The following is a 26,831-nucleotide window of genomic DNA, read 5'->3' on the forward strand; positions in this document are numbered from 1 at the left end:
TTTTCAGGGATGCCTCGTTTGGAAATTGCACATACAACCTGACGATTCTCGACTGCCTACAAGGAATCCGGAAAGTGAGTTGTGTGTATTTATGGAGTTATTGGATATACAGTAAATTGTAATGTTAAATTGAACTTTAATAATTTTTGTAACCTATCTTGATTGCTTTCCTCCTGCGCCCTCTCTTCCTCCCTCTTATCACCATTCTAAGCACTTTTCTTTATTTTATATCCAAGGCAAGCTAACACTTTACAGGAAGTGATGCTGGTCTTCAGTTACTCAGTAACTACCATGGTAGCCTAAATGTAAACACAGTACTTATTTTAGTTTTGTCCTAGGTTAACTACACATGTCAATGTTGATGTGTAATTACCTTAATTCTGAATGAGTTACTAAATTATTTGAAACCCCAAACATCTACATGGTATTTATGCATCATAACCTGAAGTTAATAACACCTTCAGCCTAAACTCAGGAAATCTAGACCTATTTCAACGTAATGGGTTAGGATGAGTCTTGCAGTGTGACGGGGGTTACAAATTAAAGTTTTTCATCTGTCTCATAGGACCAATTATAAACTGTTTGGTTCGTGGCCTGAATGCTGATTTGGCAGACAGCCGTGGTGTATCGTATACCACGGGTATGACAAAACATATATTTTTACTGCTCTAATTACTTTGGTAACCAGTTTATAATAGCAATAAGGCACCTCGGAGGATAGCAAAATATTTCATGGCTAACGGATGTATCCAGGCACTCTGAGTTGTCGTGCTTAAGAACAGTCCTTAGCTGTGGTATATTGGCCATGTACCAGACTCCCTCAGGTCTTATTGCTTAAATAACCTGCTTTTATCCAACCAAAATTGCATTGAGACTCCATGGTCAAACAAACCTGCCATAGCAGTCTAAAGAAGTGTCTTTGTTTACAGCTTTGCCTGCACATCCTGACCTAGCATTATTAAGACCATAATCCCAGACTGAGGGCAGAGTTCTGTAGTCCGGGTGGGTGGAGGATCCTATGTTGTGTGTGGTCTATGGGGTACGAGAGTGTTCTACTTTGTTGGGGGGGGTGGTGAGCGGTAGGAAGGTAGCATGGACTCACGTGGCACAGCATGTGGGGCGCACTTCCCTGCAGGTACATGGACGAAGGCACACACGCTCGCTCTCTCACAGTGCCTAAGCTGGGGACTTATGGTGCCGGCAGTGTGTGCCTCGGTCTGTTCTTATCATGGTTTACTAATCCTCCTCCGATCAGACATGGAGGTCAGTATTTGGGTAGAACGTTCCCTGTAGATGCAGCGTCTCTCAGAACGTTCCCTGTATTTAATGGCAAATCTAGTGGTCAAAAGGGAATGAGAACTATACAAACAAAACCCAGAACATCTTTATGGTGCCACCTTAGGCTTTTTTCCTGTATATTTCTGTGTAGTGTGTGCAAACCTGGTCAATTTAGTTGCTGGAAGTCATGGAGAAAGCTTTACAGTGCTTGTGCTGTGTTTTTAGCTACAAAGGTTCTGTCCATGTTTTGACATGGAATGGAGGGCCTCCTTTTAAAATGGGATGATGTGAACTTATTACATACTTAGCATCAACACTTGGTTGAAACTAGAGGTCAACCGATTAATCAGAATGGCTGATTTAATTAGGGCTGATTTCAAGTTTTCATAGCATTTGGTAATCTGTATTTTTGAGCGCCGATTTAAAAAATATATATATAAAAAAAAAAAATGCTATTTTATACCTTTTATTTAACTAGGCAAGTCAGTTAAGAACACTTTCTTATTTTCAATGACGGCCTAGGAACGATGGGTTAACTGCCTCGTTCAGGGGCAGAACGACAGATTTTCACCTTGGTCTTCAACTGGTCCAACGCAATAACGACCTGCCTCTCTCTCGTTCCACTCCACAAGGAGACTGCCTGTTACGCAAATGCAGTAAGCCAAGGTAAGTTGCTAGCTAGCATTAATAATATAAAAAACAATCAATCATAATCACTAGTTAACTACACATGGTTGATGATATTACTAGATATTATCTAACATGTCCTGCGTTGCATATAATCTGACTGAGCATACAAGTATCTAAGTATCTGACTGAGCGGTGGTAGGCAGAAGCAGGCGTGTAAACATTCATTCAAACAGCACTTTCGTGCGTTTTGCTAGCAGCTCTTCGTTGTGCGTCAAGCATTGCGCTGTTTATGACTTCAAGCCTATCAACTCCCGAGATGAGGCTGGTGAAACCGAAGTGAAATGGCTAGCTAATTAGCGTGTTAATAGTGATTCAAACATCACTCGCTCTGAGCCTAGTTGTTTCCCTTGCTCTGCATGGGTAACACTGCTTCGATGGTGGCTGTTGTCGTTGTGTTGCTGGTTCGAGCCCAGGGAGGAGTGAGGAGAGGGACAGAAAGATATACTGTTACATTGGCAAAACTATAGTGCCTATAAGAACATCTAATTGTCAAAGGTTAATGAAATACAAATGGTATAGAGGGAAATAGTCCTATAATAACCACAACCTAAAACTTCTTACCTGGGAATATTGAAGACTCATGTTTAAAGGAGCCACCAACTTTCATATGTTCTCATGTTCTGAGCAAGGAACTGAAACATTAGCTTTCTTACATGGCACATATTGCACTTTTACTTTCTTCTCCAACACTTTTTGTTTTTGCATTATTTAAACCAAATTGAACATGTTTCATTATTTACTTGAGGCTAAATTGATTTTATTGACGTATTATATTAAGTTAAAATAAGTGTTCATTCAGTATTGTTGTAATTGTCATTATTACAAATAAATAACTAAAGATCGTCTGATTTAATCGGTATCGGCTTTTTTGGTCCTCCAATAATCGGTCGACCTCTAGTCGAGACGTACTACGGCTGAATCTGTCTGTCAGTGTGTGTGTGTTTGGCCATGTCATTCCAGAAAGATTTGTCAAACACCCATCGGACAGGAATGTCTCAGATCCCTCTGCACATTCCAGCTTTTTCTGCCATCTTCCCCAAAAGGCCCTAGCGCCCACCTACCCCACAACATCACTCTCCAAAAACCTAGGTAATGTCTCTTCCCATTGTGAGAGGCAGGGAATAACAACTTAATCCGTGGCGATATTGAAATTTACGGGAGATTTTAAACTCCAGTGCCCATTTATTTGAAATTAGGATTTGGGGTGAATTTAAATTTGCTTTGTTAATTGTCATGAAATGTATACAAGTCCTGGTATAGGCTAGTATATAGCCCTCAGAACAATTTGCCTACTTCCCTTCGTTGCTGTTTTGCTGGTGCTTTAAGCACCCATTTCCCCACCTCGTTATGGTCCATGTAATGCTGTGAGTCTCTAATGTATAGTGTTGGCTCAGACGGCAGCCTGTTGTGTTAATTACAGGCTGTTTCGGTTCTAATCACGGTGATCTGTTCCATGATTCACTGTTTGGCTGTTTCTCTGCCCGGGCTTCTCCCAGTGCCCTCATTAGCATGCCACTGTGCTGAAGAATGAATCACTTGACACACTGTTTCGTGTAGCCGTCTTCATCGACCTGGCCAAGGCCTTCGACTCTGTCAATCACCATATTCATATCGGCAGACTCAGTAGCCTCGGTTTTTCTAATGACTGCCTTGCCTGGTTCACCAATTACTTTGCAGACAGAGTTCAGTGTGTCAAATCGGAGGGCATGTTGTCCAGTCCTCTGGCAGTCTCTATGGGGGTGCCACAGTGTTCAATTCTCGGGACGACTCTTTTCTCTGTATATACCAATGATGTTGCTCTTGCTGCGGGCGATTCCCTGATCCACCTCTACGCAGACGACACCATTCTGTATACTTCTGGCCCTTCCTTGGACACTGTCCTATCTAACCTCCAAACGAGCTTCAATGCCATACAACACTCCTTCCGTGGCCTCCAACTGCTCTTAAACGCTAGTAAAACCAAATGCATGCTTTTCAACCGATCGCTGCCTGCACCCGCACGCCTGACGAGCATCGAGCATCACCACCCTGGATGGTTCCGAACTAGAATATGTGGACATCTATAAGTACCTAGGTGTCTGGCTTGACTGTTAACTCTCCTTCCAGACTCATATCAAACATCTCCAATCGAAAATCAAATCTAGAGTCAGCTTTCTATTTCGCCTCCTTCACTCACGCCGCCAAACTTACCCTAGTAAAACTGTCTATCCTACCGATCCTCGACTTCGGCTATGTCATCTACAAAATAGCTTCCAATACTCTACTCAGCAAACTGGATGCAGTTTATCACAGTGCCATCCGTTTTGTTACTAAAGCACCTTATACCACCCACCACTACGACCTGTATGCTCTAGTCGGCTGGCCCTCGCTACATATTCTTCGCCGGACCCACTGGCTCCAGGTCATCTACAAGTCCATGCTAGGTAAAGCTCCGCCTTGTCTCAGTTCACTGGTCACGATGGCAACACCCACCCGTAGCACGCGCTCCAGCAGGTGTATCTCACTGATCATCCCTAAAGCCAACACCTCATTTGGCCGCCTTTCGTTCCAGTTCTCTGCTGCCTGTGACTGGAACGAATTGCAAAAATTGCTGAAGTTGGAGACTTATCTCCCTCACCAACTTCAAACATCTGCTATCTGAGCAGCTAACCAATCGCTGCAGCTGTACATAGTCCATCGGTAAATAGCCCACCCAATTTACCTACCTCATCCCCATACTGTTTTTATTTATTTACTTTTCTGGTCTTTTGCACACCAGTATCTCTTCCTGCACATGACCATCTGATCATTTATCACTCCAGTGTTAATCTGCTAAATTGTAATTATTTGCCTTCCTCCTCATGCCTTTTGCACACAATGTATATAGACTTTTTTTTCTTTTTCCTACTGTGTTATTGACTTGTTCATTGTTTACTCCATGTGTAACTCTGTTGTTGTCTGTTCACACTGCTAAGCTTTATCTTGGCCAGGTGGCAGTTGTAAATGAGAACTTGTTCTCAACTAGCCTACCTGGTTAAATAAAGGTGAAATAAAATAAACACACCGGTAAATGCTAGCTTCTGGACGCAATTATTATTATTATTTTTTCAGTTGAAGTCGGAAGTTTACATTTAACAACATTTTCAACCACTCCACAAATTTCTTGTTATCAAACTATAGTTTTCGCAAGTCGGTTAGGACATCTACTTTGTGCATGACACAAGTAATTTTTCCAACGATTGTTTAGACAGATTATTTAACTTATAATTCACTGTATCACAATTCCAGTGGGTCAGAAGTTTACATACACTAAGTTGACTGCCTTTTAAACAGCTTGGACAATTCCAGAAAATGATGTCTTGGCGTTAGAAGCTACTGATAGGCTAATTATCTTAATTTGAGTCAACATCCCAACCGTGAAGCACGGGGGTGACAGCATCATGTTGTGGGGGTGCTTTGCTGCAGGAGGGACCGGTGCACTTCACAAAATGGATTGCATCATGAGGTAGGAAAATTGTGGATATTTTGAAGCAACATCAAGACATCCGTCAGGAAGATAAAACTTGGTCGCAAATGGTCTTCCAAATGGACAATGACCCCAAGCACACTTCCAAAGTTGTGGCAAAATGGCAACAGTCAAGGTATTGGAGTGGCCATAACAAAGCCCTGACCTCAATCCCATAGAAAATATGTGGGCAGAACTGAAAAAGTGTGTGCGAGCATGGTGGCCTACAAACCTGACTGTTACACCAGCTCTGTCAGGAGGAATGGGTCAAAATTCAACCAACTAATTGTGTGAAGCTTGTGGAAGGCTACCCAAAACGTTTGACCCAAGTTAAAAAATTTAAAGGCAATGATACCAAATACTAATTGAGTGTATGTAAACGTCTTACCCACTGGGAATGTGATGAAATCAATAAAAGCTGAAATACATCATACATTTCTCCACTATTATTCTGACATTTCACATTAAAATAAAAGTGGTGATCCTAACTGACCTAATACGGGGAATTGTTTTACTGGGATTAAATGTCAGGAATTGTGAAACTGAGTTTAAATGTATTTGGCTAAGGTGTATGTAAACTTCTGACAACTGTATATACATGGAAAAACAAATATTGTATGTATGAAAAGCTGATCCATTAAGATGTCTGGAGAAAAATGAATCAATCCATTGCAAAATAATGCTTTTTATTCATTCATGGGAATACCAGTTGGTGTGCTTCAACTTCAAAGGCAAATGGGCTAATAAATCCTCAAGCTGCTTGGAAATTAGTGTTGGGTGTGTTCTATTTTTACTCACGCAAAAGGCGTGAGGTCCTCATAGGCACTATAGCTAAGTGTTCCCTGACTGGACAGAATTGGCATAAATTGTGTTGATTATCCCTGTGTCCAGTGTTCCCGCCGAGGAGATTATTTTTTTCAAAACCGACAGACTGCCTCACGATCGTGCCTTGAGGACAAAGTAACGAGGCTGATGGGCGTAAAGCTTTTCCAAGGAGTTGACAGTTTTTACTTCCCAGCTGTTCTCTTTGATCAGGCAAAGGTCTGCTGCAAATGCAAGTAAATTAGAAGCACATTGTGTTCATCAGGCCCATTCCTAGCAGTTCTGCTACCACCCTAGGCCAGATCAACATATGCTGCCCCTGTGTCATGTATAGTATATAGTCTATCAATCCATTCCAAAACTTGAGTAATAATGTGTGTCATGTATCAACATTGTTGCCAAACTAGTCACATTGGAGAGTTGCAATCATTAGGATGCCTATTGCCTATAGTATGAAACAGTTATCAATAAGCCAACTATATCACACATGACACCAGTCATGACCCCACGATATTTCAAATGACAATAAACATAATATGAATTAGCATGTTACCTTAAATGCATGGCGCTGGCCTTGTTTCACAGGAGCATTGTAAAAACATATATTTTATTTATTTCACCTTTATTTAACCAGGTAGGCAAGTTGAGAACAAGTTCTCATTTACAATTGCGACCTGGCCAAGATAAAGCAAAGCAGTTCGACACGACGACACAGAGTTACACATGGAGTAAAACAAACATGCAGTCAATAATACAGTATCAAGTCTATATACGATGTGAGCAAATGAGGTGAGATAAGGGAGGTAAAGGCAAAAAGAGGCCATGGTGGCAAAGTAAATACAATATAGCAAGTAAAACACTGGAATGGTAGATTTGCAATGGAAGAATGTGCTATGTAGAAATAAAAATAATGGGGTGCAAAGGAGCAAAATAAATAAAATTTAAATACAGTAGGGAAAGAGGTAGTAGTTTGGGCTAAAATATAGGTGGGCTATGTACAGGTGCACCAATCTGTGAGCTGCTCTGACAGTTGGTGCTTAAAGCTTGTGAGGGAGATAAGTGTTTCCAGTTTCAGAGATTTTTGTAGTTCGTTCCAGACATTGGCAACAGAGAACTGGAAGGAGAGGCGGCCAAAGAAAGAATTTGTTTTGGGGGTGACTAGAGAGATATACCTGCTGCAGGTGGGAGATGCTATGGTGACCAGCGAGCTGAGATAAGGGGGGACTTTACCTAGCAGGGTCTTGTAGATGACATGGAGCCAGTGGGTTTGGCGACGAGTATGAAGCGAGGGCCAGCCAACGAGAGCGTACAGCTCGCAATGGTGGGTAGTATATGGGGCTTTGGTGACAAAACGGATTTCACTGTGATAGACTGCATCCAATTTGTTGAGTACGGTATTGGAGGCTATTTTGTAAATGACATCGCCAAAGTCGAGGATTGGTAGGATGGTCAGTTTTACAAGGGTATGTTTGGCAGCGTGAGTGAAGGATGCTTTGTTGCGAAATAGGAAGCCAATTCTAGATTTAACTTTGGATTGGATATGTTTGATATGGGTCTGGAAGGAGAGTTTACAGTCTAACCAGACACCTAAGTATTTGAATTTGTCCACATATTCTAAGTCCGAGCCGTCCAGAGTAGTGATGTTGGACAGGCGGGCAGGTGCGGGTAGCGATTGGTTGAAGAGCATGCATTTAGTTTTACTTGTATTTAAGAGCAATTGGAGGCCACGGAAGGAGAGTTGTATGGCATTGAAGCTTGCCTGGAGGGTTGTTAGAACCTCTTAGAGATCGGGCTACTTTTTTCAACATTCTGTTTAAAAATCGCGCAACATTTCAACGTCCTGCTACTCATGCCAGGAATATAGTATATGCATATGATTAGTATGTGTGCATAGAAAACACTCTGAAGTTTCTAGAACTGGTTCAATGGTGTCTGTGACTATAACAGAACGAGTTCCGTGGTCAAAATCGCCAGAAAACCTGGTCACTAAATCGACGGAGAAAAAATCAATCCGCCAGCCCATGTATTGTCTATTGGAAGGAAAAATACTTAAGGCTGAGGATACAGTTCCTATAGCTTCCACACAATGTCGCCAGTGTTGTGATTTCGATTCAACTAAATCGTTGGTCATCTGAGTAATAGCCACATCCGGTAAACAAGTCCACAGCTGTAAACAATGGAACCGGAAAAGTTGACTACGTTTCCCAAACTTGTGCCTATTGAATACAGATCGCTCAGTGATCAATTTGATCGTTTATTAACGTTTAGTAATACCTAAAGTTGGATTACAGAAGTAGTTTGAAGTGTTTTGTCAAAGTTTATAGGCAACTTATTTAATTTAAAAAAATAACATCGCGTTTAAAAATTGTGTTTTTACTGGATCTGACGGTCTTCATAAATGGACATTTTGGGTACACAAGGACAGATTTAATCGAAAAAAGACCCAATTGTGATGTTTATGGGACATATAGGAGTGCCAACAAAGAATCTCATCAAATGTAATGAATGTTTTATATTTTATTTCTGCTTTTTGTGTAGCGCCGGCTACGCTAATTCCTTTGTTTACGTCCCCTTATGGTATTTCGGCGTGTTGCCTGCTATCAGATAATAGCTACTCATGCTTTCGCTGAAAAGCATTTTACAAATCTGACTCGTTGGCTAGATTCACAACGAGTGTAGCTTGAATTGAGTACCCTGTATGTGAATTTTAATGAAGGTTTGAGTTTTAACGATTGCTATTAGCATTTGGCGTAGCGCATTTGCATTTATTGTTGGCAGGGGGTGCGGTTGCGTCCCGGGTGGGCCAGACAGGTTAACACAGTGTCCAAAGAAGGGCCAGAAGTATACAGAATGGTGTTGTCTGCGTAGAGGTGGATCAGAGACTCACCAGCAGCAAGAGCGACCTCATTGATGTATACAGAGAAGAGAGTCTGTCCAAGAATTGAACCCTGTGGCACCCCCATAGAGACTGCCAGAGGTCCGGACAGCGGACCCTCCGATTTGACACACTGAACTCTATCAGAGAAGTAGTTGGTGAACCAGGCGAGGCAATCATTTGAGAAACCAAGGCTGTCGGGTCTGCCGATGAGGATTTGGTGATTGACAGAGTCAAAAGCCTTGGCCAGATCAATGAACACGGCTGCACAGTAATGTTTCTTATCGATGGCGGTTAAGATATCGTTTAGGACCTTGAGCGTGGCTGAGGTGCACCCATGACCAGCTCTGAAACCTGATTGCATAGCAGAGAAGGTATGGTGAGATTCGAAATGGTCGGTAATCTGTTGACTTGGCTTTCGAAGACCTTAGAAAGGCATGGTAGGATAGATATAGGTCTGTAGCAGTTTGGGTCAAGAGTGTCCCCTCCTTTGAAGAGGGGGATGACCGCAGCTGCTTTCCAATCTTTGGGAATCTCAGACGACACGAAAGAGAGGTTGAACAGGCTAGTAATAGGGGTGGCAACAATTTCGGCAGATAATTTTAGAAAGAAAGGGTCCAGATTGTCTAGCCCGGCTGATTTGTGGGGGTCCAGATTTTGCAGCTCTTTCAGAACATCAGCTGAATGGAAAATAAGCCTTCTCTCAATGAACCAGCCTTAACAAATGTTTATTTTCATATCGGATTTGATTGTCCAACAACAGTTTTATAACGTCTTCAATTTGTGGCCGCCTTGAGTGTGTTGGGCTAAATTTATTTTTATTTTTTTATTTTACCTTTATTTAACTAGGCAAGTCAGTTAAGAACAAATTCTTATTTTCAATGACAGCCTAGGAACAGTGGGTTAACTGCCTGTTCAGGGGCAGAACGACAGATTTGTACCTTGTCAGCTCGGGGGTTTGAACTTGCAACCTCCCGGTTACTAGTCCAACACTCTAACCACTATGCTACTATGCTACCCTGCCGCCCGAGAGGCCTAAATTGTCATTTGAAACTGCTGTGTTTTGTAATTTATTAAACTGTTCATACGAATAATAACAGGCCAGGTCGTTCAAAAATTATACATTATACATTTTAAACCATGTTATATTTTTTTATTTCTCCTTTTAACCAGGTAGGCCAGTTGAGAACAAGTTCTCATTTACAACTGCGACCTGGCCAAGATAAAGCAAAGCAGTGCATCAAAAAACAACAGTTGCACATGGGATAAACAAAAATACAGTCAATAACACAATTGAAAATCTATATACGGTGTGTGCAAATGGAGTAAGGAGGTAAGGCAATAAATAGGCCATAGTAGTGAAGTAATTACAATTTAGCAAATTAACACTGGAGTGATGTGCAAGTAGAAATACTGGTGTGCAAAAAAAGTAAATAAAAACAATATGGGGATGAGGTAGGCAGTTGGATGGGCTATTTACAGATGGGCTATGTAAAGCTTCAACGATTGGTAAGCTGCTCAGATAGCTGATGCTTCAATTATTGAGGGAGATATGAGTCTCCAACTTGTCAGTTATTGGCAGCAGAGAACTGGAAGGAAAGGCGGCCATAGAGAGTTGGCTTTGGGATGACCAGTGAGAGAAACCTGCTGGAGCGCATGCTACGGGTAGGTTTTATGGTTACCAGTGAGCTGAGATAAGGCGGAGCTTTACCTAGCAAAGCCTTATAGATGACCTGGAGCCAGTGGGTCTGGCGGTGAATATGTAGCGAGGGCCACCCGACGAGAGCATATAAGTAGCAGTGGTGGGTGGTATATGGGGCTTTGGTGACAAAACGGATAGCACTGTGATAGACTGCATCCAGTTTGCTGAGTAGAGTGTTGGAGGCTATTTTGTAAATGACATCGCCTAAGTCGAGGATCGGTAGGATGGTCAGTTTTACGAGGGTATGTTTGGTAGCGTGAGTGAAGGAGGCTTTGTTGCGAAATAGGAACCCGATTCTAGATTTATTTTTGGATTGGAGATGCTTAGTGTGAGTCTGAAAGGAGAGTTTACAGTCTACCCAGACACCTTGGAATTTGTAGTTGTCCACATATTTTGAGTCCGAACCGCCCAGAGTTGTGATGCTGGGTGGGTGTGGGCAGCAATCGGTTGAATAGCATGCGTTTTGTTTTACTAGCGTTTAAGAGCAGTTGGAGGCCACAGAAGGAGTGTTGTATGGCATTGAAGCTCGTTTGGAGGTTTGTTTACAGTGTCCAAAGAAGGGCCAGAAGTATACAGAATGGGGTCGTCTGCGTAGAGTTGGATCAAGGAATCATCCGCAGCAAGAGCGACATCGTTGATATATATACAGAGAAAAGTCGCCCCGAGAATTGAAGCCTGTGGTACCCCCATAGAGACTGCCAGAGGTCTGGACAACAGGCCCTCCAATTTGACACACTGAACTCTATTAGAGAAGTAGTTGGTGAAGCAGTCATTTGAGAAGCCAAGACGGTTGAGTCTGCCGATAAGAATGTGGTGCTGCTGCACAGTACTGTCTTTTATCGATGGCGGTTATGATATCGTTTAGTATTTTGAGCATGGCTGAAGTGCACCCATGACCAGCTCGGAAACCGGATTGCACAGCGGAGAAGGTACGGTGGGATTCAAAATGGTCTGTGATCTGTTTAACATTGCTTTCAAAGACTTTAGAAAGGCAGGGCAGGATGGATATAGGTCTGTTACAGTTTGGGTCTCGAGTGGGGGATGACCGTGGCGGCTTTCCAATCTTTCGGAATCTCGGACGATACGAAAGAGAGGCTGAACAAACTGGTAATAGGGGTTGCAACAATGGTGGCGGATAATGTTAGAGGGTCCAGATTGTCTAGCCCAGCTGATTTGTACGGGTCCAGGTTTTGCAGCTCTTTCAGAACATCTGCTATCTGGATTTGGGTGAAGGAGAAGCTGGGAGGCTTAGGCAAGTAGCTGCAGGGGGTGTGGAGCTGTTGGTTGGGGTAGCCAGGAGGAAAGCATGGCCAGCCGTAGAGATGCTTATTGAAATTATCGTGGATTTATCAGTGGTGACAGTGTTTCCTAGTCTCTGTGCAGTGGGCAGCTGGGAGGAGGTGCTCTTATTCCCCATGGACTTAGCATTGTCCCAAAACGTTTTGGAGTTAGAGCTACAGGATGCAAATTTCTGTTTGAAAAAGCTAAACTTTGCTTTCCTGACTGACTGAGTGTTGGTTCCTGACTTCCCTGAAAAGTTGCGTATTGCAGTGACTATTCGATGCTATTGCAGTACGCCACAGGATGTTTTTGTGCTGGTTGAGGGCAGTCAGGTCTGGAGTGAACCAAGGGCTATATCTGTTTTTAGTACTACATTTTTGGAAAGTGGCATGTTTTTTTAAGGTGGTGAGGAAATGACTTGTAAGAACAACCAGGCATCCTCTACTGACGTGATGAGGTCAATATCCTTCCAGGATGCCCGGGCCAGGTCGGTTAGAAAGGCGCCTGCTTGCAGAAGTGTTTGACAGTGATCAGGTGGTCGTTTGACCGCGGACCCATAATGGATGCAGGCAATGAGGCAGTGAACCCTAAGATCCTGATTGAAAACAGCAGAGTTGTATTTGGATGGCAAGTTGGTCAGGATAATATCTATAAGGGAGACTCCTCCCCTTTTGGCAGTTCTATCTTGACGGAAAATGTTGTAGTTGGATGGAAATCTCAGAATTTTTGGGTGGCCTTCCTAAGCCAGGATTCAGACACGGCATGGACATCAGGGTTGGTGGAGTGTGCTAAAGCAGTGAGTAAAATCAACTAAGGGAGGAGGCTTCTGATGTTTACATGCATGAAATCAAGGATTTTACGGTTCCGGTATTACTGTGTCGGCAACTTGTTCTACTAGAATAAATGTTTTTATAGCGGGGAGGAAGATAACTTTTCAATAAAACCTGTTGTTGGTATAAGGTCATTATACTTTTATTTTATTACAACTTGAGGCTTTTTTATTCTGATGAATGACCATAATCTAAATGTGATTCTGAGCACTGGGGGTGAACGTCCTAAAGCCTTACACACCCAATCCATATGGATGTTCGGTAAATTTCTCGAATGTCTGGTAAATTAAAATCTTGCAGGTCACGTTGTCCGGCGCCTAATTTTCCTAACGAAAACCGTGGTACACACGCACAAATGTACATAGATGATGATACAACAAAAACGTATATTTTTTATTTAGATCTTGTAAAAGAAAATACAATGTTATATTCTCCTACATTCCTCTCACATTCCAAACTTCAAAGTGTTTCCTTTCAAATGGTATCAAGAATATTGCATATCCTTGCTGCAGGCAGTTAGAAGTAATTTTAGGCAAAAAAATAGAGTGGATCCTTGAGGTTTTAAAGGGATCTCCATCCTTTGTTAACATGGTACAGAGCAGGAGTAGTACATTTTCACTGTTTACTGTGGCTGGCAGAGGGCTTCATTCACTATGGAACGTACTGCACAGGAGAACTGAGAAAAGGTGCTTAACACAGACCTGGGGGAGAGAGCAGCTCACAGACAGTGGTCAACACTACAGACCTAGCAGGGAGAATAGGGGATGGAAAAAGACTGCATGCACTTGCCCATGGCACGTTCACAATATCCAATATTTGTGTGCTTTTTTTGTCCACTCTGTTTCCGTGTCTGAACGGGGTAGTCTCCTACTCTGCCTTTTTGTTTTCTAAAGTGATTTGACATTTCATAGATTATTTTTTTTATTCATTTATTTAAAAAAAACAAAGGTCCCTAAGAACAGTGGCCATTATTCTTAAATGGAAAAAGGTTTTAACCACCAAGACTTCCTAGAGCTGGCTGCCCAACCAAACTGAGGAGAAGGACCTTTGTCAAGGTGGTGACCAAGAACCCAATGGTCATTCTGAAGGAGATCCTCTATGGAGATGGGGGAACCTTCCAGAAGGAAAACCATCTCTGCAGCACTCCACCAATCAGGCCTTTATGGTAGAGTGGCCAGACGCTAGCCACTCCTTAGTAGACACCTAAAGGACACTCAGACCATGAGAAACAAGATTCTCTGGTCTGATGAAACCAAGATTGAACACTATGGCCTAAATGCCAAGCATCACGTCTGGAGGAAACCTGGCACCATCCCTACGCTGAAGCATGGTGGTGGCAGCATCATGCTGTGGGGATGTTTTTCAGCAGCAGAGTCTGGAAGAGTAGTCAGGATCGAGGGAAAGATGAACGGAACAAAGTACAGAGAGATCCTTGATGAGAACCTGCTCCAGAGTGCTCAGGACCTCGGGGCTGGGGCAAAGGTTCACCTTCCAACAGGACAACGACCCTAGACAATGCAGGAGTAGCTTCTAGACAAGTCTTTGAATGTCCTTAAGTGACCCAGCCAGAGCCTGGACTTAAACCCAATCGAACATCTCTGAAGAGACCTGAAAATAGCTGTGCAGCAACGCTCCCCATTCAACCAGGCAGAGCTTGAGAAGATCTGCGGAGAATAATGGGAAAAACTCCCCAAATACAGGTTTGCCAATCTTGTAACCATACCCATGATGACCCGAGGCTGTAATTGCTGACAAAGGTGCATAAAAAGTACTGAGTGAAGTGTCTGAATACTTATGAAAATATATTTCAGTTTTATTTTTAATAAATTTGAAAACATTTTTGGTTTTGTTATGGGGTATTGTGTGTAGATTTGATTGTGGGGAGGGGGGAGAGACGACAATTGAATCCATTTTAGAATAGCGTAACAAATGTGAATGGGAAAAAAGTGGGAAAAGTCAAGGGGTCTGAATATTTTCCGACTGCACTCTACACTACATCTTATTATTGACAGCCAAGTCAAAGGGTCGCAGTTACGAATCCCTTTGGCCCGGCAGTCTGGGGGGGGGGGGGGGGGTGGTAACGAGACCCGTAACATAACTCATGCAAAGTATAATAGTGACAAAGTATCAGTGAGAACGAAAAACCACAGACAACTTAATTACCGTCAAACACTGGGTTTATTTGAAAACACACGGTAAAGGAAAAGGGGCTGAGCTGGACCCAAGGAAATAAATAGTAAGGATCCAAAAATACCCCTAAGCTAGACTAGTCTACTTCAATACAGCTAACTAACCAAAAATACAGTGGGTGGTCCGCCCCGTTCTAACTAGTGTTTTTAAACTAAGTTTACCTACAGGTAGTGTATGCCCATGGGCAACTTGTCTTGTACCCCCTTTTCCCACCGTCAAACACCATAACACAAACAATACTCACAGGTGGGGACAAAGTGATCTGGAGATGCTAAAACAAACGAGAACTTCCGAGAGATTGTTTTACAGTGATATTGACAGCGAGATTGACAGAGAGATTGAGCTCCAGAGAAAACAATTGACAGTGTTTTTAAACCAAGGATAATGTGAATGGGTAATGGAAACAGGAGATGGTGTGTCTTCTGATTAGCGACTGATTGGGGAATGATGATGCCACCTGTGAGGAGGGGAGAAGGAGAGAAAATGAATACACACGCGCACACTGGACACACACAGAATACCTGTATCCGCAACAGTCGCAAAATGCGACTAAATGGTTGCAAAGTTCACCAACAATGTTTCAACTAAAGCCTTCATCAACTACTCAAGTCTTATTAAACTAGTACAGGGGAATGGTGATATGAAGCTGTGTGATGAGTGCCTGTAATGGCCTGACCAGAAAGGAAATGCGTACACAGAGTAGCTCATGTCGGTGTTATGTGAGGAGCAGGGTTGGCCATCTAGCAATTCTGGCAAATGCAATCGGCTGCCCAATTTTTTTTTTTTAATGGGCTGGTCGAAATTGACACTCACACATATTTGATAAAGGAAAAAAAAATAAAGGCAACAGGGCCAGCGGCCCATGGGCTTACTAATATTGTTTTGTTTTCTTTGCACAATTTCTTTACACTTAACTATAATGAGCCTTTTGCTGATCAGCGGCTCCCTGACCAAGATGAACCGGCCTGGGTTTCTCACATTCAAAGTCAAACGTGGCATCAGCAGAGACTTTTTCCGACTCTGTCATCCGACTCTCAGCCCAGATCGTGGTTTGTAAAAAAACGGGAAGGCTCCCTATAAAATTAGAAAGAGCACATTCTACATTGTCACCTCACTCAAAACAACCTATTTTGGGGGCTGCTAAAACCCTGATTTTATCAAACAGTAAAGTGCATTATCCACATTCTTATAATGATAGCTTCTGCCCTGTGCCTGTTTCACTGGGGCATGCTGCTGTGATGAGCAAACCACTCTCCTCTGACTGCAAAGAAACTTGCTCTGAACATATAACATTTCAAAATGCAGTTGCAGGAAAAAACACCGCTTTGGAAGCTTTGTCCCCTTGTCGAAGAGAGGAGGGTCTCAGATTTCTGGAGTTAAACTTTCTGTATGTCAATTTGGCTTAATAGCAACTATTTTACAACCAAGATATTTGATATGGAGTGGCGCCCTCCCTGAAATGTGCACCGTCCATTGCAATTTGAACCTCCTTCAAACAGCACACACAAATAAATTGTATCAGTGAGTAGAAATATGGCTTAATTGCCAAAGTTTCGCACTACCCCTTTAAAACTCAATTGGTGACATGACATGCTATAGTTTATTAGTCTATCTGGTTGGCATGGAAACCACCGCCTAGCCTGCTCAGTGTCGAAGTTTCAAGTTTTATTAGTCGTATGTACAGGATACACATGGTTTACTCTGTCCAACGAAATGCTTACCTGCAGGTTCATTCCACAATGCAACAACAACAAAAGATAAGAATATGAACATAAAGTAAATGGCTCTGACTATAATAAACATTTTAGCATGAGTATAATACAGGAAGCTACAATTTATAGTCCAATATTTACACATTTGTGGGTGTGCGAGTGCATGTTTGCTGAAGTGCAGAGAATCAGAGCAGGTGGTCAGTCCAGTTCAAGTGTTCGGCAGTGTGATGGCTTGTAGATACTAACAGGCTCAGAGACGGTTTCTATCAGACCTCATGCTCTGATACGGTCTGCCCGACGGTAAGGGAGTGAACAGCTCATGGCTGGGGTATTTGTTCACAACCAGTTTTGATTTAAGAAACAAAGCCCTGGTCTTCCCGTCTATTTCACTTTTTGGTTTATCAACTGGATAAAAATAAAGAAATAATCTCTTAGGCTATTATACTGACTTTGGAGTCTGTGACTGATCTAGACATGAGAAACCAGAACTGTGATGTCTGTGTCCAGTCCATTAAACCAGTTGATAATCGATTTCCTGTGGATAAAGAACCAGTCTAAACTTCCGGACCACCAGGACTTGAGCTAAAAAAATAAAAAGAAGGGGGCGCTCAGCCGAACTATAAAATTCACTAAATAATTTACTTCCTTGTACAGTGTTGTGAATCACGACCCACTAATGCTTATCGATAACAGTTCAGCAGCATATGGCTCTTACAGTGTAGTACTGGCTTCACACACACTCTTATAATCAGACCCTCCCTATTTGACACCACTGCCACAAATGTCACAGGTCTTAGACAAGAGGGACACAGTGGTGTGGAGTAGGATAGAATACTGGGAAGGAGCATGGTGATATCATGTTCTCCTCAGGCTCACCATGATCCTGGTGGCTGGATGCTGACTCGGTTGGTTGCTGATTGTTCACTGTGTACCTATCATCACCAACACTATACACTGTGTGTACAAAAAAATTAAGAACACCTGCTCTTTCCATGACAGGCTGAACAGGTGAATCCAGGTGAAAGTTATGATCCTTTATTGATGTTGATGTCATCTCTACCTCATTCAGTGTAGCTGAATGGGAGGAGACGGATTATAGAAGGGGGGGGGGGGGTATAACTCAATATCAAGGTGTTCCTTAGTGATTTAGCCTCGTACTTAGCGACCGCATCGTGTCATGTTGTCATGCCAACAATTACAGTACCACATACCATCTTGCTTTTATTATTGCTTCACTATCCCTGTCCTTTTAAGCAACAATTATCAACATGGCTTAGTTTGATACAGCTGATAATGTCTGCGGGGGTCACTTTGCTGATCTCCGCCATAACAGATTATAATCGGTCATCATGATGCTGCTTCAGGCTTCCCAGCAGACCGAGAGTTTGAGGTCAATCTAGTTCTGGGGCTGCCTGGGTCACTAGTTTTGCTTGGTCATGAATCAGTTGAGACACACACAGGCCTGGCCTCCACAATCACCCAACCTCAATCCAATTGAGTTGGTTTGGGATGAGTTGGACCGTAGAGTAAAGGAAAAGCAGCCAGCAAGTGCTCAGCTTACGTGGGAACTCCTTCGAGACTGTTGGAAAAGCATTCCTCATGAAGCTGGTTGAGAGAATGCCAAGAGTGGGCAAAGCTGTCATCAAGGCAAAGGGTGGCTACTTTGAACAATCTAAAATATCAAAAAATATTTTGATTTGTTTAACCCTTTTTTAGTTATTATGTGATTCCACATGTGTTATTTCATAGTTTTGATGTCTTCGCTATTACTCTACAATGTAGAAAAAAGAAAAAAAAAATTAAAAACCCTTTGAGTAGGTGCGTCAACTTTTGGTACTGCATGTATGTGTATATATATATATATATTAAACTGTCTCTGCTCTATTTTCTCCAGGCCCTGCAACATGGATTCTTTGACTTTGAGACATTTGACGTGGACGAATATGAGCACTACGAGGTAATGTTGTCATAGTGACATTGGACCCGCTTCAATAATAAGTGCCCACTCATCAGTTTGAACGGCGAAACATCTGTAAAGACAAACCGCAGCACACCTACAATATTCACAATCCCACTCTAAGATGTTACAAAACTTTGCGCTCCACTGATGACCTGACGTGACCTTTTAGATTCATAAATAGTCTTCTGTGAGCGTCATCAGTTTCATTTGACCCGACTCTGCAAAAACAGACAGAATATTGTCACCGAAAAAAGTGTTTGGCACTTGGTCACTAAAACAAAAGCAGCAAAGAGGAGGGATTGGTCCTTTGCAAATTGAGCAGTTGTTGATAATGACCTATTGCGTACCAAACTAGCCTGTCTCTGCCGTTGTGCCATTGTTGGTCCCAGATCGGTTTGTGCAGTCTTGCCCACCTGTAAGGTTAGGTTGTTACTAAAGATGGCTACTAACTGGAGGCCAATCTGATTAAGTAAAGGCTAAAGTCTTTGGAACGTTTTTAAGTCAGAGCAAAATGTTCATATTAGTCTGGGCCCTGTTTGATGAGTCCTTTTATTTTTTCTACCTTTTTTTATTTAAACAGGGAAATCCCATTGAGACCAAGACCTCCTTTACAAGGGATCCCTGCATGTACACAATTATTCAGATTCACAACATTCCCAATCAGTCGAGACAATCAGTCTTCTCCCTTCTCTCTGTTATAGCGAGTGGAAAACGGTGACTTCAACTGGATCGTGCCGGGGAAGTTTCTGGCCTTCAGTGGACCCCATCCCAAAAGTAAAATAGAGAATGGTGAGACGAGTTTTGGATTCAGTCCTTGACCTTTTATGTGCTCTTCCCCTTTTAAGAAAAACAGCCGCTGTTCTAGAGTAATTTAGTACAGTTGTCTCGACCGATGAACCTTGACAGGGTTCAGGTTTAGATTCAGGTAGACTTTCCCTATGCATCTGTTCTCGCTAATCCTTTCTCTTCTGTAACAGCAGATGGCACCATTAGTGTAGTAATACATTTGACAACATACTAAGGAAGATTGCTCTATGCTTCAACATAATCAGTTTTCCTTACCTACGTTTTACACAAATTAGCTTACCTTTAATCTCCTCCCCATCCCAACCCAGGCTACCCTCTCCATGCCCCAGAGGCGTACTTCCCCTACTTCCGGAAACACAACATTACCACGGTGGTGCGGCTCAACAAGAGGATCTATGACGCCAAGCGCTTCACGGATGCCGGCTTCGACCACTACGACTTGTTCTTCGTGGATGGCAGCACACCCAACGACGTCATCACCCGCCGATTCCTGCACATCTGCGAGAGCACCGATGGAGCCGTGGCCGTTCACTGCAAGGGTGAGAGACACACACACACACACACACACACACACACACACACACTACAGTATCTGTTGAGATATTTCAAATAGCTTGCCCGGCATATGGACTCTGCTTTTTTGGGACTATATTGATGTATTGCATTGGTGTGCCTGGCAAGCTAAATCACGCGTACCCTGACTATTTAAAATATGTTGAGAGGGATTTTAGAGTTCACAAAATGTAGCCTACCTGGCTGAGCTAAGTTAATCAGTAATGCAATGCTCAACTGTAGGCTACAATTTGTATTCTTGGCCCCAAAGGGCTGTTTTATGCAGGTCTGATACTTTGCTTAACAAGTCACATAATAAGTTGCATGGACTCATGCTGTGTGCAATAATAGGGTTTAACATGATTTTTGAATGACTTCCTCATCTCTGTACCCCACACAGAGAATTATCGGTAAAGTCCATCAGTCGAGCAGTGAATTTCAAACACTGATTCAACCACAAAAACCAGGGATATATTCCAATGCCTTGCAAAGAAGGGCACCTATTGGTAGATGGGTAAAAATAAGAAAAGCAAACATTGAATATCCCTTTGAACATGGTGACATTGTTAATACAAAGTGTTCTGTTTGGGGCAAATCCAATACAACACATTAATGAGTGCTACTCTCCATATTTTCAAGCATAGTTGTTGCTGCATCATGTCATGTGTATTCTTGTAATCGTTAAGGACTGGGGAGTTTTTCAGGATAACAAATGAACAGAATGGAGCTAAGCACAGGCACAATCCTACATGAAAACCTGGTTCAGTCTTTCCACCAGACACTGGAAGATGAATTGTCCTTTCAGCAGGACAATTTTTATTTATTTCACCTTTATTTAACCAGGTAGGCTAGTTGAGATCAAGTTCTCATTTACAACTGCGACCTGGCCAAGATAAAGCAAAGCAGTGAGACTCAAACAACAACACAGAGTTACACATAGAATAAACAAACATACAGTCAATAATACAATAGATATATTTAGTGTGTGCAAATGAGGTTGGATAAGGGGGGTGAGGCAATAAATAGGCCATAGTGGCTAAATTATTACAGCATGGCAAATTAAACACTGGGGTGATGAGTGAAGATGAGTGAGCAAGTTGCGATACTGGGGTGCCAAGGAGCAAATTAAATAACAATATGGTGATGAGGTAGTTGGATGGGCTATTTACAGATGGGCTATGTACAGGTGCAGTGATCTGTGAGCTGCTCTGACAGCTGGCGCTTAACGTTAGTGAGTTAGCGCAGTGGACTAGGGCACTGCATCGCAGCGCTGGCTGTGCCACCAGAGACTCTGGGTTTGCGCCCAGGCTCTGTCGCAGCCGGCCGTGACTGGGAGGTCCGTGGGGCGACGCACAATTGGCCTAGCGTCGTCCGGGTTAGGGAGAGTTTGGTCGGTAGGGATATCCTTGTCTCATCGCGCACTAGCAACTCCTGTGGCGAGGCGGGCGCAGTGCACGCTAACCAAGGTCGCCAGGTGCACGGTGTTTCCTCCGACACATTGGTGCGACTGGCTTCCGGGTTGGATGCGCGCTGTGTTAAGAAGCAGTGCGGCTTGGTTGGGTTGTATTTCGGAGGACGCATGACTTTCGACCTTTGTCTCTCCGGAGCCCGTACGGGAGTTGTAGCGATGAGACTAAATTGTTTTTTTGTTTTTTAATTTCTATTGGAAGGATTTAATAATTTGCAATTATGTCTACTTATGATAAGGTAAAAGGTTTATGTTTCTGTATCAGTGGTAGATGGTAGATATATCCAATGCAAAAAACATATACATTTAAATGGTATTAATATTAATTTTCATTTATTTCCATTAGTTCCCATATATTCCTGTTAATTCCCACAATGTTTCCACCTCTGAATATTCCCCAAAATGTGCAACCCTACTAGATACGTAAACATTATTAAAGTGGCTAGTGATTCCTAATCTATGTCTATAGACAGCCGCCTCTGATGTGCTAGTGATGACAGTTTAACAGTCTGATGGCCTTGAGATAGAAGCTGTTTTTCAGTTTCTTGGTCCCAGCTTCGATGCACCTGTACTGACCTTGTCTTCTGATAGATGATAGTGGGGTGAACAGGCAGTGGCTCAGGTGATTGATGTCCTTGATGATCTTTTTGGCCTTCCTATGGCACCGGGTGCAGTAGGTGTCCAGGAGGGTGAGAAGTTTGCCCCCAGTAATGCGTTGGACAGACTGCACCACCCTCTGGAGAGCTTTGCGGGTTGTGGGCGGTGCAGTTGCCGTACCAAGCGGTGATTACAAAAGTATGTGGACACCTACACGTCGAACATCTCATTCCAAAATCAAATTTGGATTAATCAGATCAAAGGACAGATTTCCAACAGTCTAATGTCCATTGCTCATGTTTCTTGGCCAAAGCAAGTCTCTTCATAATGGTGTCATTCAGTAATGGTCTCCTCTGAACAGTGGATGTGTCTGTTACTTGAACTCTGAAGCATTTATTTGGGCTGCAATCTGAGGTGCAGTTAACTCAATTTTTTAAATATTTTTATTAAACTAGGAAAGTCGGTTCAGAACTAATTCTTATTTACCATGACTGCCTACACCGGCCAAACCCGGACGACGCTGGGCCAATTGTGCGCCACCCTATGGGACTCCCAATCACGGCCGGGTGAGATACAGCCTGGATTCGAAACCAGGGTGTCTGTAGTGACGCCTCTATTACTGAGATGCAGTGTGTTTGATTGCTGCGACACTCGGGAGCCGTAATGAACTTATCCTCTGCAGCAGAAGTAACTCTGGGTCATCCTTTCCTGTGGCGGTCCTCATTAGATCCAGTTTCAACATAACACTTGATGGTTTTTGTGACCGCACTTGAAGAAACTTTTAAAGTTCTTGAAATGTTCCACATTGACTGACCTTCATGTTTTAAAGTAATGATGGACTGTCGTTTCGCTTTGCTTATTTGAGCTGTTTTTGCCATAATATGGAGTTGGTCTTTTGCTAAATAGGACAATTTTTTTATTAGGCTCTCCATTAGCTGTTGCAAAAGCAGCAGCTACTTTTCCTGGGGTCCACACGAAACATAATACAGAATGACATAATACAGAACATCAATAGACAAGAACAGCTCAAAGACAGAACTACAAAAAAAATCATTTAAAGGCACATGTAGCCACATATCAGTACATACACACAAACTATCTAGGTCAAATAGGGGAGAGGTGTTGTGCTGCGAGGTGTTACTTTATCTGTTTTTTGACACCAGGTTTGCTGTTTGAGCAATATAAAATTAGGATTATTTTCATCTGTATACCACCCCTACCTTGTCACAGCAAAACTGATTTGCTCAAACACATTAAGAAGGAAAGAAATTCTACAAATGAACTGTTAACAAGGCACACCTGTTAATTGAAATTCATTCTAGGTGACTACCTCATGATGCTGGTTGAGAGAATGCCAAGCGTGTATAAAGCTGTTATCAAGGCAAAGGGTGGCTACTTTGAAGAATCTCCAATATAAAATATATTGTTTTTTTTTTTTGGTTACTTCATGATTCCATATGTGTTATTTCATAGTTTTGATGTCTTCACTATTATTCTACAATGTGGAAAATAAATCAAGAAACCTTGGAATGAGTATGTGTGTCCAAACTTTTGATGTGTGTGTATATATGTGTGTATATATATATATCTCAATCAGGTCTGATGACATTGTTACTTTTAATATGTTCTATTCAATTCCTTATTCATGAAAAATTAAATCCTAATTATTTTCACTCGCTCATTCTTGTCATCAGCTGGCCTTGGGCGTACTGGCACCCTGATAGGCTGTTACCTAATGAAGCACTACCACTTCACGGCAGCAGAGACCATCGCCTGGATCAGGGTCTGCCGGCCGGGCTCTATTATCGGGCCTCAGCAGCATTTCTTGGAGGAGTAAGTACTCCTAATAGCTGGTCCTAGATCAGTTTCATTCAGCTACATGTCTCATTCATATACACTGAACAAAAATATAAATGCAACAAGGTCAAGGATTTTAATGAGTTCCATTTCATATAAGGAAATCAGTTAATTGAAATAAATAAATTAGTCCCTAATCTATGGATTTCACAAGACTGGCAATACAGAGATGCATCTGTTGGTCACAGATGCCTTAAAAAAATACAAATATTCTCCAGCATGCCATTGAAGGTGAGCATTTTCCCACTGAAGTCGGTTATGACGCCAAACTGTCAGGTCAAGGTCAAGATCCTGGTGAGGACAACGGGCACGCAGATGAGCTTCTCTGAGACGTTTCTGACAGTAGATTTCTGATGTAGAAGTTCTTCAGTTGTGCAAACCGACAGTTTCATCAGCTGTCGAGGTTGCTGGTCTCATACAATCCCTCAGGTGATGAAGCCGGATGTGGGATGGCGTGGTTACACGTGGTCTGCGGTTGTGAGGCTGGTTGGACGTACTGCCAAATTCTCTAAAACATTGTTGGTGGCGGCTTACGGTAGAGAAATTAACATTTAATTCTCTGGCAACAGCTCTGGTGGACATACCTACATTCAGCATGCCAATTGCAAGCTCCCTCAAAACTTGAGTCATATTTATTTTCTTTATTTTTTAAACACGATTTCAGTTTAATCCACCTGAAAAGACAGAACAAATAATACAACAAATATTGTGGTTAAATTCAAATATACTAATGGATAAAAACACTGTATTTTTTGAAGAAATGTTTAAAGAAGTTATAATTTTAGTGAATGATATCATAAATAGGACTGGTGGAGTTATGTCACACATGCAGCTAACACAGACATATGGAAATGTCTGCTCTATCCAAAATTACAACCAATTAATTGCAGCAGATACGGCTGTGAGGAGGCAGAGTCATTTGATCATTTATTTTGGTATTGTCCATATGTAGCTCGTTTTTGGTCACAGGTCCAGGAATGGCTGAAGAATTGCAACATTTGTAACATTTGCCTAGAACTAATGATAGCAGTACTAGGTGATTTGAAAAGCCATAGTCAATCTATCAATAATATAATAATTATTTTAGCAAAAATGTTTATTTTTAATTTACAATCTGTAGAAGCTATGAGAATAGAAAGGTTCAATTAGTTTGTGAAGCATCATAGCACAGTTGAAAAATATATGGCAAATAGAAATCCAAAATGGATGATGTTGAGAGATAGATGGGAGAGGTTGAATGGAGCTGAAGGGTGGGACTAATAGCAAGATAAACCATGTAAAACATACTGGATCTGTAAAATGTATATAGGATCAGAACTTTTGTGAAATAGCACAGTTACAAATAGAACTGGATGGACATCAGAAATAGAGGAAGGACTAAAAACAAACAAAAAATAACTATTGTAAAATAGACTGTGTCTGTAAAATGTGTATAAGATCGAACCCGGATCTGTAGTGACGCCTCTAGCACTGCGATGCAGTGCCTTAGACCGCTGCGCCTCTCGGGAGGCTAATGTCATTCTGTTTAATCAGCTTCTTGATATGCCACGACTGTCAGGTGGATGGATTATCTTGGTCAAGGAGAAATGCTTACAAGCAGGGATGTAAACAAATGTGTGCACAACATTTGTGAAAAAGAAGCTTTTTTGTGCGTCTGGAAAATTTGGGGGATATTTTATTTCAGCTAATGAAATATGGAATCAACACTTTACATGTTGCGTTTATATTTTTTATATTATTTTTTAAACATTTGACATTATAGTATTTTTGAAGACATTCTTGTCCAGAGCAAATTACAATTAGTGCATTCATCTTAGGATAGCTAGGTGAGACAACCACATCACAGTCGAGCAAGTACATTTTTCCTCAATAAAGTAATTATCAGCAAAGTCAGTGTTAGTAGGGAATTCCAGTTGTTATTTTGGGGGGGTAGTGGGGGTTTATTTAAGATACTCTTTGAAGAGGTAGGGTTTCAGACGTTTTCAGAAGATGGGCAGAGACTCTGCTGTCTTGACGTTAGAGGGAAGCTGGTTCCACAATTAGGTGCCAAGACTATCATGATGTTGTTTTCTTGCCAGTTCGACTTGTTCTTTCAGTTGCTACTGTAGAGAGTGCCTGAAAACGTTTGCAGTACCAATTGATCGTGCCTCAGGTTATGACCAGGTTTGAGCTGTGTTTGATTTGTAAATCGTGACGTGCCGAACAAAAAGTGAGCGAGATAGGAGGGTGACCTGGGGGGCTCTGAGGTACCGGATTACATATATATATATTTAAAAAAATCACCTTTCATAATCAAGCACTGCATGCATTATCATCGCTTTTGCGTACTGGCATAGAGCAGTAGTGTAGAGGCACTTGCAGAAGTTGCACACATGTTTTGTTGTAGCCTATTGTTCAGCAATAATGTGGCCTTTTTATGAATGCATTTCATGCAATTCTATATCATTTTACATGACTGATTTTTTTTTATATACCTCAGAAATGATTGAAATGACAGGGTACTTTGACACTTGACAAACACAGAATCTGAGATCAATAAAAACAACCTCATCATGAATCCACCGAACACCTGTGTGTGTGTGTGGAGACGCACATATTGGACAATAGGAGGAAATTACCGTCCTAAAAAAGCTTTGCCGATGGCCAGCGCGCTCGTTCCAAAAGCCTAATCTCTCTTGTTTTACTTAGTAAAACAATGTAATGACATGCCTTTTTGGAAGTTGGTC

The 26,831-nt window shown here is 42.1% G+C and overlaps 1 protein-coding gene across 9 annotated transcripts in view; it reads left to right on the forward strand.

Annotated features, from left to right (window-relative positions):
- The window catches only part of LOC135524692 (dual specificity protein phosphatase CDC14AB-like), a 69,622-nt gene that overhangs the window by 17,500 nt on the left and 25,291 nt on the right, over window positions 1-26,831 (forward strand). For all 9 annotated transcript variants that reach the window (XM_064952438.1, XM_064952443.1, XM_064952439.1 and 6 more), the window contains 5 exons: window positions 8-74; window positions 18,759-18,821; window positions 19,526-19,613; window positions 19,940-20,170; window positions 23,943-24,081. In XM_064952438.1, the coding sequence (XP_064808510.1) occupies window positions 8-74; window positions 18,759-18,821; window positions 19,526-19,613; window positions 19,940-20,170; window positions 23,943-24,081 (588 nt within the window). The remainder of the gene's footprint in view (window positions 1-7; window positions 75-18,758; window positions 18,822-19,525; window positions 19,614-19,939; window positions 20,171-23,942; window positions 24,082-26,831) is intronic.

Source organism: Oncorhynchus masou, chromosome 31, assembly GCF_036934945.1.
Source record: "Oncorhynchus masou masou isolate Uvic2021 chromosome 31, UVic_Omas_1.1, whole genome shotgun sequence".
Classification (NCBI taxonomy): domain Eukaryota; kingdom Metazoa; phylum Chordata; class Actinopteri; order Salmoniformes; family Salmonidae; genus Oncorhynchus; species Oncorhynchus masou.